This window comes from Lates calcarifer, linkage group LG2 (assembly GCF_001640805.2).
Source record: "Lates calcarifer isolate ASB-BC8 linkage group LG2, TLL_Latcal_v3, whole genome shotgun sequence".
Classification (NCBI taxonomy): domain Eukaryota; kingdom Metazoa; phylum Chordata; class Actinopteri; family Centropomidae; genus Lates; species Lates calcarifer.
This window is the reverse complement of record NC_066834.1, coordinates 8,560,626-8,578,525: the sequence shown is the minus strand read 5'-3', so window position 1 is coordinate 8,578,525 and position 17,900 is coordinate 8,560,626. Positions and strand designations below refer to the sequence as shown.

Genomic DNA, 17,900 nt, shown 5'->3' with positions numbered 1-17,900 from the left:
CAAGAATTTTATCATTCTTCTAATCAGACAGAAGATAAAGTTTGGATTGGCCTCTGTGTTTTCCTCATAATCCTTTAACTCTGCCTTTTTGAACTCAAATATTTTAAACATCTGGAGACAAAAAAGTGAGGAATTTTACCTCAAGGTCATAAAAGAACTAAAGAATGCCATATAGCTTTTGTATATTTATTTGAAGTTCTATTCTTAGCGAGTGTTAAATCAGATGGAAAGTATCCATGTCTTTGAAAGCGACTACCCGGCTGGAAAATTTTTCAGACAAAATGGAGCCAAATACTTGAGTCCATCAGTAGTCATGCATATCATTGCTCCACTTGGCATCCCAGTTCATAATATAATTTAGGGATGAAACATGAGCACACGTGTTTTTTCAGTGAATAAATGGGAAGGGAATTGATTTAGGAAGGTAGCTTTTACTTCTCGGCTACCTGATGTGTGCACGTGTGTGACAAAGACTGAGATTGATAGAGAAATGGGGAAAAATATATTCAGCACCATTTAAATTTGAAACATATGGTTCGTGTGGAGGCCATGACAGGTCATGACCAGTCTGCAGTGGCTCAGGAGTGAGTTAGAGGAGCAACTTCTATGTGTGTCAGAGAGTAAATGGAATTTAATTTTTGACCAGCTGCCAGACTTTAGGCAACTTAATTTAGCTTTAAACTTGTAGTTATTATCCTATTAGTTTTGGTCAGAGCCTCGATACAAAGGCAGCTCAGCATCAGCTTGTCAATGATGGATAGGTACTTATCCTGCATTTACTATAATGTTCATCATAGTTCTGACTGCATCCCTGCTGAACCACCCATACATTCTGATAAGGCAAGACATCCTTCTCATACAGTGTTAAAATGAAAGAGAAACATATCTATGGTAGATTAACAAGACAAATTAAGATGATATGACAAACTTTTCTCTCCTTTTAACTCTATTTTGGTCTCCACCAACTCTAGAGGGAAATGTTTTTTTCACTGCTAAATGCTTCACTATGTTAATCAGCTAGATACTAACTGTGTCTGTCTAGAGTTTGGTGCTGGGAGGTTGGTGTTCATTGAGGCTACCTGCCACAGCTGAAAATCACACTATATGAGTGGTGAAAGTGAACAAAAACAATTAATTTGTGGAACAGAAAACCAAAACAATGAGCTAAAGGACACTATGAAACACCACAGAGCTGAGGAAATCTGCACGTTTGGGTGATAATTCTCTGTGAGTTCATCGTACATAAGAATTAATGTGATCTGTTGTTGATTATAGTCGCTTTAAAAATGCAAATGTGTCATGTCAATACATCACATGACCGCACAGATTTCTCAAAATGGAGACTAATGTTCTTTTTTTGAAGAGATACTACTGACCATCATTGCCATTCCTACAGCCATGCTGCTAGGCTTGGTAAAAATTGATAGCACAATGCAATATGAGCAGACTGCCAATGAAAATGCATTTGTGCACTCTAAAAGTCTGCAGAATCACACTGTGGATATGTAATATTCACTGTGACTACAGAGACACATTTTTTAACCAGGGCGTCCAACCTTAAATAGTTTTCCAGAACAATATCCCCGTGTATCATCAAGAGCAACACCTGAATCAACCACATCATGATTATTAATTGCCCTGAACATGTGGTATTGCTGTTGTAATGATGACAGACATTTTTAAATAGTGATTTTTCTCTGTTTGTGTTTTTGAATGTTAAGCTTGGCCTGCTACCTGTGATGTGGTTTGGGCCACACCAGATATTTAAATACCTCCTCTACGCCTGTTCAATGAATTCAAAACAACTGAAGACATTCATTATTCCAATGAGCAAGACAGACCTGGAACACCGGGAAATTTCCTTCTATTAAAGAGTTCTCGCCTCCAAATGCTTTGCTGGAAATGGGTTTAAAAGGGGCAGAATACTTTCCTGTTGAGTTCATTCTACACATCTAAAAAAGTCTGCACTCTGGCATAGCAACGTTTTCTCATTTGATCTGGACAAGGTCATGTGTCAAATGTCTGCCTGCTGCATGTCAGTGTGTTAAAAGTGGAGCTGGAATGCAACAGAGTCTGGTTCAGTGTGTGTTACCGGACACTTTGACTGAGGTGTGTTAGAAATTACTGGGAAAGTCTGGAGTTTGAACAGGTGTTGACCCAGTTCTCTGTAGTGGGTTTTGTGGTCCTGAGTTGATTAATACATGCAAGTGACCAGCCTGTGTTTGTTTAAGTTTGTACCTACCAGCTCTGTCACTCTGTAGATGTAGACCTTTCCCTTCTCCAAGCCAGAGCTGAAGAACATTGGCGCTGCCACTAAAAGGTTGTCAGTTATACCATCCCCATCAATATCCACAGGTGCAATCTCACTGCCGTAATAGGATCCAATCTGAAAGACACATACATGCATACCATGTTAAGATCTCTATCTTATTTTATGAATATAACTCCCAGGATAAATGTCATCATTTACTATGTATATCCCTTAAATTCTTGACTGTTCCCCCGCTGTTTGTTGAACCACAATAATGTTTGGTTTTGATGATCTGCTGATGATCTGGAGTGACTTTTGAGGTTAAATATTGTAAGCAAATAGCAGCCTGTGTTTTGTCACAGCAAGCGGTCAGAGTCCTGATGCTTTGTTAGATGCTCAGACTGCGAAAGCTTTACGAAGCTGGATTAGTCACTGGAGTGGATGGAACATCATCTGTTGGTTTTCAGATTAGAAACATCTGCCAATAAAAAAAGCTCTTTTCTCAAGAACTGTGAGATCAAGAAAGAACTCTTCAAAAAACATCTGCTGTTCTGGATGAGCTGTTGCTGACAAGGTACAATGTAAGCTGCTGCAGGATCACTTCAGACTCACAGCCTGTGAAGAGTTGCCAGTTATGAGTGTAGTGGTCATTAACACACAGAGCTGCATCCCCTTGAAATGATGATCATTTTTAAACTTAATTTGACTAATGTGATACTGGGAGAAAATCCCAGCAGATGATCTGCGGTGCAATTCATGTTAAAATGATACAACATTAACAATAGTAATTTAATGCACCTGAAATATAAACAGTAACAGAAATTTTGTATCTTCACATACAATGAATTTGTCCTTATGTCAAGTCACATCATCAGTGCAGTATGTTATGTTTATGTCATTTGGACTGCAGTAGTGGAGCAGTTATTTTATTATGCTTAAATTTCAAAATGCAAATCCTCTTGGCCATTGGCCTTTTCCACTGAAAAATACATGTCATGATAATTTTTCCGGCCATTTTGTCTAATTTTATATGCTCATGAATTGGAATAATTCTAAAGCTTTTCAAAGTTAAAAATACAGGATATATTGAGAAACAAATGTAAAAAACAGAGAGCAAGAGGAAAGCTATCCCTAAATCTGGCTGAGGTAGTTACCTTCACTGCCAGCTGTGATCCTGGTTTTTATGCACATTATGTAAGATCATGGAGAGATGCTCCTTGAGGATTTTTTTCTTTCTTTTCTTAAAAACTTACTGTAACTGTCTACAATATAACTAAAGTGCCTACCCAGCATTTTTTTAGCATGAGTCACACCAGAGAATAACACAAATTCATCTGTGTCTGCTCACAAAATACAAGGTTTTTAGAAGATAAACTACTGTAGCTGGCGAGCTAACTGCTAATGGCCTTCCTTGATGGACTGTGACATTCTTCCAAACCATACAGCTGATAAACTCTATATTAAGTATGGATATTACAGTACCTGCTGGCCTTTGAGGGAATGCAGGATGGTGAGGTTGCCCGAGTTCTTCAGAGTGAAAATGATTACTTTTCCAGTGTGGTTGAAACGTGGAGCTCCTGCTACGAGTAGACGACCATTTTTGGCTGACACCACAGAGGTCACAGTATACCCTGGTTACATAAAACAGACATACATTAATTCTGCCTCTACTCACGGGAAACAACCTAAAGTAAGACATAGATTAAGAGATTGATCTAACCCACTCTCGCCATAGCAACCCATGCCAGATATTACTTATGATGTAAGTAATTATCTATTTTATACTCCATTGTTTTCTTTTATTGACTCTGGCTCTGTAAATATATAATAAGTAAACTGATTGCTTGATAGTCAAATTGGACTAAAAATCTCAGGCACTACACTTTGTTGCACTGTTTGTGCTGAGAGTGGTGGGCCTGACCTTTAGGTTGAATTTCATAGCAGCGATCTGCATGACTCAAGGAAAAACTGTAAAACGTTGCAATTTGAGGAGTTAAAACTCATTCAGTTACGCAGAAGTGGCTGCTCTGGTTTCTCAGGTTTCTCGGATTTCTTCTTCTATTTCTTCTATTTCATCTTTTCCCATTAAAAATTCCACTTTCTCCCCATATACTTTTCCACCTTCATCTCTCATCTTCATACCCCCTTTTTTCCCAGCTTTAACTTTCTCCCTGCCTGTCCAAAATTATGCTTCCACCTCATATTACTATTGAGTCTAGAATGGCTTCCATTGGCAGCCTGGTGGATAAGCTCAGACACAAACCACTGATGGTAAAAGCAGAGGTCTGTGGTGGTGGAGTGAGATGAGGTTGGATATGATGGGAAGCACTGGAGCAATGGGTAGACTTTAAAGAGATGGGCCACAGCTCGGACAGTTGGTGCTAAACCACAGGTCTATCAGGGCAACCATACCCTCCACCAAAAAGGAGGATGTAAACAGAAACTGATGAGCATGAGAGTAAATTCAAGGGGTATCCAAGCTTGACTTTCACTCACTTCATGTTACTTACCCAAGTAGGCACCATGGTTTTTGAGCTCTTCAGGGAACTCCTGTGTGTAGGATGATTTAGGAGGCACCACCTTCCCCTGCCGTGTTTCCTTCAGCACTGCTCCGTTCCAATCATAAGCCCCAACAGCACCCACCAGAATCCCATCCTGTAGGTGAGGAGCAGTGTAGTTTTCATTTTTATACTTCAAGTATATATACTATGCACACAGCAGCGTAACAGAGAATCACCTGGCTGTGCTGCCTGAATTGCATATGCACAGAGCATGTTAAGCACGATATATGATGATTATACACTCATAACACAACATTCTCTCTCTCTCTTTGACCACCATTTTGGAGGACTGTCTGTGTGTTTGTCTCCCTTCAGTTTCAATCAGATTAATGGTGGTAAAATGTAATCTTGGTAACAGTGAAAAACACTAATGCTGAGGGAGGTTCTCACTACATTTTTTGATTACTTTAAAAGGATATAAAGAAAATCTAATTAGAGTATTCCTCTCTCTCCCGCAGTACATAAGATCACAGCCATGCAGATGTTGCAAGAACAGGTTTTTCAAAATTAGTGGTCCATCTTAAGGTGAATGAATGAACTGAATTTTATTTAATTGTCTTGCCATCTCATGGCCCATCCCTCATGGGAATTCTAAGACACCAGTAACAGACATCAATAATTACAGTTTAACAGTGTTCTGGTCAACAACCAGACCAGGTGCCAAACAATAGTGAGTAATTATGAATCCTCTTCCACCTTTGAGATATAATACTAATCTTACCCAGCTTCAAACAAATATTTACAACACATACAAGTGCTTTATCCATGGCCCATTTTGTTGTTTATTCTTGGCTTGTCTGTTATCATCCATACTGATATAACCTATTCCACAGCTACAATATTCCACCCTGTATCTCCTGTATATGCAAAGCAAAGCAATAAATGAGACAAACGTAAGGCCTCTTCTCTCTGGAAAGTTTAAAAACCACTGGTGGAAATGAAACCATGACAAATTAACAGCCACTTCATCAACAGTCACAAACATTTTCACACAATAGCAAACCACAGGACACAAGTAAAGCAATAAAATTTGCCTCACAGTCTATTATCAAATCACTGCTAAACCTTGATCAGTGTGTATTTTCAACTCATCATTCAACAAAGGACATAAACCGGCAAGTACAATTAGCTACAGACACGAGAGGGGTTAGAGGAGGGATCTTCTGTATTCCATGGTTCACCATACTTCGTATCACTGACACTATAATTATAGGGTTCCTCTGCTTAATGAGCTCAGTTTTTTTCCCTGTACACAATATGCCAACAACACATTTTCCAGTGTTTGAGCATATGCCGGAAGGCTTGTGATTCCTTCCTGAAAGACGGAATTGTGTGCTCACCACGCTTGCACTACGTCACTCTCTGACAGCAGTGTTATGCCAGTGTGGTTGTCTGTTTTGGTCAAAATGGTCTCCATGGCAAATTAATGAAACCCCAAAACAATTCAACCTTATAAACCAGTGACCTATTTCTGCTGCAGTTGCATGTATGGACATGCGCCTTGCTTTGCTTAGTGCATCAACTCTTTAGCCCAGAGTTGTGGTTACATACAAGGAAGTGTACAGAGGATGTGCATGCTTTAAACCAGCTCAAACAACTAATGTAGTTACCATATTCTGCAGTATGGTATATACAGGAATCATTTTTGCAAATAAGTTAACAGTTCTTGATTTCAGTATTGGTTAGTTACAGTTGATGAACAAACAGGATACAGAGAAACCGCTATGTATGCAGATGCATGAAATGTCACATTCAGCAAAACCATCTGGGTCTTCGCAACTGTTTTTCTCCTTTAAAGACCCAACATTCTTTCCAATAACTTATCCTACTCTCAACACTCAGGTTGGTGTTGTCGAGCATTTCTGGAATCTGGCCTTGTGGACTGAATTTCCAACCATTCCTGCCACCCAGCTGCAAATTCTACTTTATATTTATTTTTCATCATAAATGGGATATATTTATTTCTCCCTTGACAAATCACACTGTGAAAGGGAACTGGAAAATCAAAGCAGTTGCATCAGCAAATGTCTGGACACAGCCAGGAAGAGAGGAATGGAAATCAATTCATTGGTATGAACACCAGGTACAGTAGAGGAGACGTGCCTTATCTTCCTCCTCCAGCTGTGTCACCCTGAAAGCCAGCACATCTGCGACTATCTACTCTCCGGTACAGTCAAAAATCTCTAGGAAGGAAAACGAAAAATAACCCATTCTGTCTCAGCCTTGTCTCAGCTTCTCACTAATACGTTTCCCTAGGGAACAAGTGGTGTCTTATTTCCCATCACTGCATGGTTGAAGTGGAAAAAGGCCTGTCTCTTCTGTCAGGGGCTCCTAAATCAGGATCACCTAAACCTCTGGGGCCACACAGCAGACACCTCAGGGGGGGACTGGAAAGTGATAAATGGCAGGTTGTGGGGAGGAGTTACGATGCGCCAGAAATTGAGACAATGTGTGTTGTTCTACATGTTGACAGATGGTATGAGGCGACGTGGTAGCAGAAGTCAAGACTCACCTCGACGTTGTGTGCGGAAAATCCAGCTTGAGACATCTGGAGGCCAAACGCTGTCCCATTCTTACTGGTTCCTGTGTAAACAAGTCAGCCTTTTAGAGATCCATTGCAGCAGCAGCAGAGAAACTTAATCCTCCAACCACAGTAACATTCTAAGATGAATGGCACTGGAGTCACAGTGTGAATGTTTCATATTTAGAGAGATTTAAGAGGTATTTTTAGGAACTAATTGTAGCACGCTTAGTTGTCGCGTGACAACTAGGGCTGCAAGAAATAATTACTTTCATGACCACTTCATCACAATACCCAAGAGTCCAGGATGCCATTTTTGTTTTTTTAATCTGTGTAGTTTATCCAACCAGCAGTCCAAACCCCAAATGTATTAAATCTACAAAAATGTAAAAGAAAAGTATTCCTTTTTGAGAAGCTGAAACTAGCATTTTTTGCACTTTTGCTTAATAAATAACTTAATTAATTATTAAAATGGTTGTAGATAAAGATTCTGTCAAATGACTCTCATCTGAGTTTGTTCCATTCCACAAGGACCCACTGTATCCTTTGGTTAAAGTTAGAATATGAAGTAGAGTTAGAAGATCTTCATGCAGATGTAGCAATGCATTTCTCAGCAGCTTAAATGAAATAAATTTCTTGCAAAACCTTCCAAACTGAAGATGCGTTCTCCAAGAGCATCCACAATATCCTTCAGTGCTGACTCGTCTGTCACATTAAAGAAATGTTTGTCATCTGGGTCGCTGGCAATGTACTTGATTTCATTGAGGAAGGCCTCAGGGTTGATTCCTCTACGGTTGTAGTAGCCAAGGACCTGTGACAATGATATTAAACTGTCAGTGCATACATGAAATACTTGAGAGTCAACCTTTTTAATTGATCTGCCACATTTTAATAGCCCAGTGACGGGTTAGCATTAGCACTCTTTGAGAGGTGGGATTCAGGGGATTTTGATTTTATACACCATTGCCAGTGCTGTCACCAAATCCAGTTGGTTTTCAACCAAACTGCTTCATATTCATTTTTGCTCAGATGCTTGTGCCCAACTTAGCCACTGGATGGAAACAAGTGTGCCATTGGCTTTACCAGCACTGGCAAACCAAAGAACCATGTGGTCTGGAGGAGATCATTTACACCTTTAACTGCACTTCCACTGAGCTTATGATTGGAGCTCACTGAGGGCTCTGAGTGTTTCTGGCTCCATTCTTGACTTAGCTCTTGAGAGACTTGCTTTCACTCCATGAGGTCACCTCATTAATGCTTATGGTGTTTTAATGCTGCACAGGAAATTTATTAGCCTTCAGAAAACCAAGTTAAAACTCATAAAGTGTAAGCCATCTAACCCAGGTGAATAATAGATCTAGCAGACTCACGGCAATCGCGTAACGGGTGATGCCATCCTTCTCACTGTCCTCGATGGCTTGCTGAAGATCTGCACTATCATGTGACTCTCCATCAGTTATCACTATCATCACCTTCTTGGCACCACGCCGACCTCCTTGTTTGAAAGCTTCTGAGCTGTGAGAGCATGTTTGATATGTGTAGCAAATTAAATTACAAGATAGAGGAGCAGTGAAGCAGTGGTGCTCATGAGTGCAAAATGGGGATATTGTACCGTGCTACATTGATGCCAAGAGCTGTGTTGGTCTCCTCGCCGCCCCGTTGGTTGATACTGCGTGCTCTTTTCACCACTTCCTCAACTGATTTGTAGTCACTGAGTTTGAATTCATGAACCACCTTCTCACCATACTGAACGACTCCAACCTGTCCAAAGAAACACAATGACAATGATCTTTCGCAATTAAAAAGAGCACTATTTACTTGCAATAAAGACCTACAATAATTAAAAATAAAATTCTCACAGTAGCCTAAAAAACCTTTCATGAACATATGATAGGCACAATAAACCTGAAACAGAGTTGGCTCAAGTAAAGAAGACTTTTAGCTTTCATATTTAAGTGTATCCAACAAGGAACATTATCAATATAGCTTATCTTCTTTTAGTAAATCTTCCTTTCTTACACACCTGTATTTGACCTGGTCCAATATAGAACTTCTGAAGAATGTTGATGAGAAAAGCCTGCACTTCATACCAGGGGTAGATGGAGTTAGAGCCATCCAGAACGATCACTATGTCCATATAGGTCTCACATCCTGAAAAACATTTAAAAGATGAGACTTAATCCTGAGAGCATACATGGGGAAAGCAGATGTTCCTCAATGAGTAAATAATCCCCTGCTGTGACTAAGAACTGCCAATGAATCTTTGGCAAACTGAAAACTTTTCTTTAAAGCTTACTCTGAAAGGCAGGCGCAATCGTTCTGGAGAACTTGAAGCTTGCATTGACTCTGGAGCAGATGCCAGTGCTGTAGTAAGAGCTGCCACACTCGTAGGACCATAGCGGCCCACAGGCCTGAAACATAAAAGAAAGCATTTATACAAGCAACATTATGTGCCTCAGCATGTTACAAAAAGTTAGGTTCATGCTCTCAAAGAACTTCCGTGGGGAGAGCTGCAGCATGACAGCCGTGTAATCAAAAGACAATTTTGTGGGATTGCCCTTTTTTCCATTTTGAACATTGCTATTTAATCAAATCTGTTCTTACTTACTCTAAAAGTTCTGCAGCAACAAACCGTTACTGTGTTATATCACAGAAACATAAGCCCCAAGGAGTCTTAAACCAACTCTCACCACAAAGCTGTTGTCTTTACGGTTAGATGTGAGCGTCATTCCCAGCCTCATCTTGTCCTTGCGCTCTGATACGTTGGTCAGAGATATCCTTCCTTGAGAGAAAATGAATCTTACTGAGATGATCTTGGATACACAGACTCATATATACATAAATACATGCACTATCCTTCAGAGACCAAACAGAAGTTCCCACCATCTGGGACTTTGGTTTGTTATTGCTGTCTGGGCTGCCCAACCAGTGTCTACATCCTCAGATCTAAACGTTTACTTGACAAAACTTCATGTGCCTACCTAACCAGCACAACACATGTGCAACCCATATGAAGACGCATGTGGTCAGATGTGTGGTATAACACATGTGTGGAAATGTACATAAACCATTTTAAAAAATAGTAAAATGTGGAATGATTGGTATGGTCCCCACACTTCTGTCTCACACATGTCACCAAGATGATGACTGAGAGACATGTAGAAAAGCATGCTGACATATAAACACATATAAAATACAAACAAACACATTGTGATTCTCTGGTAAAAAATGAGTGGTAATACTATACCTAAGTTCAGCTTGGAGCAACCATTGCTATTGGTTCGTTTGCTCAGTGAACATTTGTAAACATCCCCTGTCTGGTAAGGGCCATTCATTTCATACGGGGCACCCACTAATAACCTGCAAAAACCCAAAGTACAAAAGTTAGAATCACTTAAAACATGCATCAGTGTTAAAGTGTGCTTTACACATCATTTATTATCTCTGAAGAGTTAAATAGTGATGGTAGGCTAACAGGCAAGACTAACAGCTTTATTCTATTTAAGAGTAACCAATCTTGGTCTGGTATGTAATTCTCAAAGGGAATATGTCTGCAACTGTTAACATCGGTCATCTAGACAAAACACATGGGCTGACCAAGAAGATTTTAAACCTTTATTTATCCAAAGAGGTTAACTAAGCATGTCTAATCATGTCCAGCAGCACTAGACTTCACATTCATAAACAGTTCTACACAGTCACACCTAGTCGCTGGCCAGCACAACCAGTCATCTCCCGTGAGTCATATCCCATCCTATATCTTACGCTATATTGGCAGGATATGTGGAGGCACATGCATGGGGAAAGCAGATACCCCTGTGAAATTGGAATAAGGTTACAGTGTGGTTAAAGTTGGGCAATTAAATTGTCCTGGTCAAGGTTGCCAAAAAACCTCATGGTTAAAGGTAAATTAACAAGACTAACAAGACTCTGTGAAACTGTGGTTTCTCTTCATTGAACTGTGTGAACTAGTTATTTACTTTTGTCATCAAGATTTAAAAAAAAAAAAAAGATTCTACCAATCTCTGCGACAATGATGTTCTCACTGGGATCTCTGAGAGAAACAGCCATTTGGATTCATGAAGGCTTAAGGCTGATTAATAAAATGAAATCAAAGGAATTGTGTTGTTATGAACTACTATAGGATTTAGATTTCCTCAAAGAGCACTGTTGTAGCGCTGGACATTCTTTTCACATGATGTAGCATTTGTGAGGAGTCAGTCCTGCACTTGACCTCACAGTGGGTTTCCTGTGCGGGGTCAGTGTGGTCTTATAAATGTCACAGAAAGGTTTTAGATGACTTGATGTGATGGGGAATATAAAGTCATTTGGCGTGTTTACTTCAGGAGTGATGGAGGGCAGAAAGGCCTTAAAGGGAGCTATAATTCAAATGTATTTCAGAGATAAGAACTCTTTATGTTCTTTTATGGGAAACACAAAAACAGGGTTAAAGCTGCTGTATTCATCACTGACAGTCTCCTTAAGTTCAGTCACTAAAGTCCTTTAGGGTTTCACACTCTATCTTGTGATGTATGTCTGTTTCTCACGTGCTGTCTTTAGATTAGTTGGCTCACCATTTCAACATCTCAATACTGCAGTGTCACAAGGTTCTATGTTCAGTTGCCTCAGGTTTTAACATAACTCAAAAGTTGACATGACACAGTCGGACTGCCCTTAGCTCCATCTCTCCATAGTTAATTTTCATATGTAGTACATACAGTACAGCCCACAGATACAGTATTAAACCTGTAATGCCCTAAAATCTAAATAGATACAACAATATCAGTATTAAAATACATAGAGGAAATGCTGCAATGATAACACAGTAATTATCTGCAGCTGTGTTGTTACCAAAATGTACAAAAAATGTTTTTAGATGGCATTAGAAACTGTTGTGGAAAAGGGGAAGATCAGCAGTGTATGTTTATTGTATAATTCAACCATTTTTACAGAACTGTTTTCTATGACACAGTAAAACACTATGTTAGTAGGCTACCATTAACTGATATTTAATGATTACTTTCTGCATTTTGGAATGGACCCTTTACTGTTCAATGTTAAATCACCGGTTGTGCTTTTTTTTATACTTAGTTGGTAAAAGTAAAAATTTCAGCTCTTTTTCACTACCTAATTCAAGTACTCAATGGCAAGTTGTGGGCTATCCTAAACTAATCACATTCCTGGAAAAGCTTCAGTAAATACAGTAGGTCAACTAGGAATTTAAGCAACTGTGGAGTCCAAGTGAAAATCACAGGGAAGGGAGTAACTCTCAGTTCAGTGATGCCCAAGAGGAAAGACACTCGACACCACTTTATTGCAAAAGCAGACCATGTCCGACCTCCTGCATGGACTTCTGGGTCAAAGTCTAACAATTTAAGAAAGACAGCTCTTCAACTTAAGGATTTCTGGGTCAGGCTCGTGATCACGAGTTCGGAAACTCCTCCAAATTCCCAAGAAAATACTTTGGTAATATTTAGTCGGAAAGAAGTGTAGTGAGAACCTTCCTTGTAATTTCCTAAGGTTATCATTATGTTATGTCATATAATGTGATCTCAGTGGAAACCAAAGGTGTTCTGGGGATTACATTGTATTAACTCTGTGACTGAACACATTCCTTTAGATACGAAGACTCACTGACAGTTGCCATTTAATCAATTAGGGTAGAACAACAACAACAGACAAGGGCTGACAGTCTGTCAGAGGGGGCTCATGCTCCGTCCAAAATATGTTTTCTTTCTTTCCGCAAGTTAGTCTCATGAGCCCAGCCTGAAAAGGCATTCAGACTTTGTACTCTACAAAAACATTAAAGTGATTCAGCTCAAATGTCAAATGAATTCATCTGTCTGTTCTAGAAAAGCCAAAACCCTGCAATGTACTATAAAAGACAATTGTTTATTAAAATTAGAAGTGGCATTGATTGAAGATTTAATCCATTCAGTGACAGCTGGACAGAGGTGGATTTTGTGGTGAAACTTCTTGTTCATCTACTGACTCCAAGGTATATTTCTCATTGTCATGTGGCCTGCCATCTTTATTTGTTAATTTCTTTTAGCGTAGCTGTCCATGCTACTGATGGTATACTCAGGGCACATATATGATTTGAAATACAGTAGCAAATGAGGACAAGAGGAAATGTTGTTCAAACAGTCCATCACTGCACGTCAAAGAGTGACTCATATGGAAGTAAGAACCAGTGTTATTGCTCCTGAAGCCAACTTTAAAACTCTCACAGACTCTGGAAGTCATTTTCACCACAGTGGCTCCAGCAGAGTTCGTACTTTCATAGCTATTAATATCATGATTATTACTTCAGCTATTGCTATCCCCTGGCATGAGGACACACTGCAGCACAAGTTCAGGTCAGGATACAGCTACCTTGATGAAAAGGGACCATTGTTGGCTCTGACTTGGATGCCTGCCTCAGGACCTCCTGAATTTCACCAGAAGCTGTTCAAACAATCATGTTCCAGAGCTCATTAGGGTCGAACGCTAGCCTCGGTGCATCATCGCTGCGAGAATGGTAATGACACCGAAAGAAATAACTTGACCCAAAATGAATGCGTGGACATTTTCTACCATGGTTACCAGGGAATACAGGATTTTGGGGTTTGAGGAAGTGCCATCCCCAAGCCCAGGCTGTCATTAATGTGGTAATGTTTTTCATATTTGGAAGGAGGAGATGTATACGCTGTTAAACCACATCCCTGCCCCAAACATGAGTGTGCTACTCCAATGTCACGCTTGCTCATCACATTCCATCCGTCTACATTAACGGGATATGTGTTCTTTTCTAATTCTGCCTCATAAATCAAGGGAATTAATGGTCACATAATCATTTTCCAAAGACATTAATTTAACTTCACATGAGAGCATTGAGTAGACAGTGAGCGGGTGATTCGAAGGCTCTCCAAGCACTCGTTCCTTTAACTCATTGTAACACCAAGCACTTCTGTATTATCCTATATTTAATTTTAAGATATATTTTTTAGCCACAATGGTTGGTATCTCAACAACTATTGGACAGACTAGATTGAATGAAATTTGTACACTTGATAAATGGCAATAGTTTTCACTTGTCTCAGACTTGTCCAGTAAACTTTCTCAAAATTTACAGGACGCTCCTGTGGCTTTGGGATTCACACTCTGACCATGAACTGCAGGGTCCCCAGTTTGAGTCCATCCAGGACCTTTGTTGAATTTCCCATTCTGCTTTTACTGTTCATAATAAAGGTTTTAAATGGCCAAAAAATAATTAATAACTTAAACAACAAATATATACAGTATATCTCGACATAGATTGTCTACATGAATTGCTACAAATTCATGGTTCCAAGAGGATAAATCATAATGACTTTGGTGACTCTTCCTCCATGTGGTTGACATTTAAAGCATTTGACTTAAGAACTATTGGATTTACTATCACAAAATTTGGGACAGACAATCATGTTTCCCTCTGGATGAATTGTAACAATATTGGTGACCTATAGCACTATGATCATACTTTGGTTTCTGACTACATACGGTACCTGTAAAACTAATGTCATTCCCATAATCCACAGCTATACTTTATATTGAGTGATTATTAGTTAGCACGCTGAGTTCAGCATATAGGTCAAAACACCACTGTGCCTACATGGCTGCTGGCAAGACTGGAGACTCTTGGTCCTGCTTTTCAGCAATTTTGTTTTTACTGTTCCTCAGCTTTATAACAGGTATCTCTGTCCATCTTAAATACTTAATTTAAAGTGGATAAGACAGACATTACAATCACATGACTGTGTATGTTGTGTCTGAACTAAAATTTGACAGATCAAATTTTGTTTTTCTACCAAGCTCAGGAGGTGAAAAAACACTTTTCTTTGCAGCTCTGCAAATGGGCAAAATAAAGCGACCACTCATTCAGGCCAGTGGTGAAAGACTTCACAGACTCCCTGTAGTTCCTTGTGGTGTGCAACTCGTAACTGAGCTAAGGAGTAAAGGTCAGGTCTCCGCTGGGGAGACCTGATACAACTGCAGAAAAATAAACAGTGGAAATAGAGAGTGGGAGGCTTCTGTGGCGCATGGCTCAAGTATGCAGGTTTAAAGACCCTAGCTCTTTGCCAGTTGGAAGTGATGTGGCCTCTTCTTAGCTCCCCAAAGAGTGCCTGCTCTGGCAGAGTGTTTAGAGCACCGTTATGCTACATAGACACATGAGGAAATGACACATTCTTGACACTGTGACCTTTCCTCAACTTGGTAGCTCTATCAGCAGTCATGGACAGAAACTGTCAACAGACCTGACAAGGATGTCTCAACATGTTGATGCCTCTGACAGCCTGACTGCCTCTAACAGTCTTAAAACATTTTTTTTTCTTACTCAAATTTTGATTTTCAATATTGTGCTATTTAAACCACATGCTTGACCAAGGGGAAAAAGGGGAAAGTTTTATGTACACACACTGTTTTAATATCTGAGATACATGAAAGCTCTAGTCTAGGCACAGTAGAATCAGCAAACACTACTTTTTTAATTTGGTCCTCATAGAGAGTCTTTTGAATTTAGCTGCAAGCCTGTCTTACTTCAGGATTGGGTCATAAAAGGCTTTTCTTTTTACAGAGTCACTTTCCAGCTGTGATCCTGTTCCTATCCAAACACAGAGCTGAGGGTTTTGAGAAATCGGACAACTCTGGAAAAGTTGACGGTGCTGCAGTTTGGCTCAGATGCTCACAGGCAACATTAGTAATTTTAACAATTTAAAATCTCTTGAAAGCTCAGCTGGGGTGAAACCACTTGAGGGGAAAGTGAAGGTTAGAAAGTTAAAAGGCATAAATAGCTAGGGACAACATAGACTGTCTACTGCAATTTATAGCATGTGTATCACTCAAAAACAGTTCTCTATTTGACTAATCTAAGTGTGAAGTCACATTTGTGTATCCAGTCAATAAGTAGTCTGACAAACAGATAAACACACAAACCCAGACAATCAGCAGAAATGCACCCCCCTGAGGTGCTGACACTTGGTGAACACATGTCCTGCTGCAGAGCTGCAGATTTTTATTCACTTAAAACAAAAAAGAGCAGATTCTGTTCTAATCTGCAAAAATATTTGCCTCATCAACATATTCACTCTGAGGGGAAACATATAACTCATATAAATCACAAGCTTATGAGTTAACAAACATGAAAATGAGAGACATGTGCAGTCATCGATGCCGGCACGATTCTACAACAAAGCATCACTGCTGGTACCCAGTGGTGGAAAATAACAAGCAAAATACTCAAGTACTGTACTTACAATGTACAGAGAATTCCTGTATATTTTACTCCACACAATTATTTTTCAGCTATAGGTACTACTTTCTTTGCAGATTAACATTTTACCCAAGAAATGAAGTAAAGTACAATCATATATCTGCCAGACAGTATACAGCAATTAAAATAAGTTGCACAGTATCATTATATTATGTATCACACTCACTGTAGAAAGTACAAAATTTGTATTTTTACATTGTGGTATTCTTTTAGTTTTACTTAAATAAAGAATCTGAATATGTCCTCCACAGCTGTCTAATAAAGCTACTACTGGTGATGGAGAACACTATCCTTAGCAGCAATATCATTAGTTTAGAGTATCAGTATTGACTGTGAAGAATTTCATTGAGGAAGAGACAAATCAAGTCTTGTCAAAATTAAAAATAAAATGATTTTACATCATTTTAATCATCCCTTCACACTCTGTGCAGTGTTTTCCCATGAGCCTCAGATCCTGTGACATTCCTTAGTCCAGCTGAGAACTGTCAGACTGTGCGTTGCATACTCACACACACACAAACTCCCACAGACACACACAAATATACAGACAGTCTTTCTTGAGTATGCGCATGCAGCTGTGTGTTCACATACTCTCACCCACACACACTGCTGCACTGACTTAACAGACCTTTTTAAAGTAAAGTCAACTGGATGAGTAAGTTGTCTACTGAGCAGACAGACAAGTCATAACCAAGGAGTAAAAGGAGTGGGAGACTCAGCACTGTGATCATAGTTTGGGTAGATGGTATACTGTATTGTTGCAATACTGAAACAGCACTTTATAACACTGTAAAGACATGTATAAAAATATTTTCTTTTCTTGCATCAATTAGAAGACTTTCCACGCAGTTGGTGTTCTTTCACAGTACGACTATTTTATTGCTTATGAATAAGGACACTTTTGTACAAGATGTATGAACACCCAATAAAGATGCCAAAATCTTGGTCCCTACTGTTCCATTTGGCGGTATGCTGTTTGTACAGTCTGAGCCGCACTATTCTTCCACAGCAAATGTTTTCACCTCGTTCTCAGACATTTACCTCAGTCGAGGCAGTATCCCTGGTGACCCTTATTCCACACATGTCAGCCTCATCAGACCTTTTCAGGTCTGGCAGACATGAATGGCTGACAGTTGCTCAGAATGGGAAGGAAGTTGGATTTTACAGTGTAATCGACAGTGTCAGTGTCATGTGCATCCTATGATAAAGGAAGGACTTTGATAAGTTTAAGTTAAAGCTATGTTAAGTTAAAGCTAGGCTTATTCTCTATTAGTA

At 39.5% G+C, this 17,900-nt stretch overlaps 1 protein-coding gene across 1 annotated transcript in view; it reads right to left on the bottom strand.

The window, feature by feature from the left end:
* Positions 1-17,900, bottom strand: part of itga11a (integrin, alpha 11a) — a 46,052-nt gene that overhangs the window by 18,070 nt on the left and 10,082 nt on the right. Inside the window, exons 3-13 of the mRNA XM_018683489.2 lie at positions 10,581-10,693; positions 10,024-10,115; positions 9,630-9,744; positions 9,357-9,484; positions 8,946-9,094; positions 8,704-8,848; positions 7,979-8,144; positions 7,325-7,395; positions 4,762-4,906; positions 3,734-3,882; positions 2,243-2,386 (exon numbers count right to left, since the gene is read on the bottom strand). Of these exons, the coding sequence (XP_018539005.1) occupies positions 2,243-2,386; positions 3,734-3,882; positions 4,762-4,906; positions 7,325-7,395; positions 7,979-8,144; positions 8,704-8,848; positions 8,946-9,094; positions 9,357-9,484; positions 9,630-9,744; positions 10,024-10,115; positions 10,581-10,693 (1,417 nt within the window). The remainder of the gene's footprint in view (positions 1-2,242; positions 2,387-3,733; positions 3,883-4,761; positions 4,907-7,324; positions 7,396-7,978; positions 8,145-8,703; positions 8,849-8,945; positions 9,095-9,356; positions 9,485-9,629; positions 9,745-10,023; positions 10,116-10,580; positions 10,694-17,900) is intronic.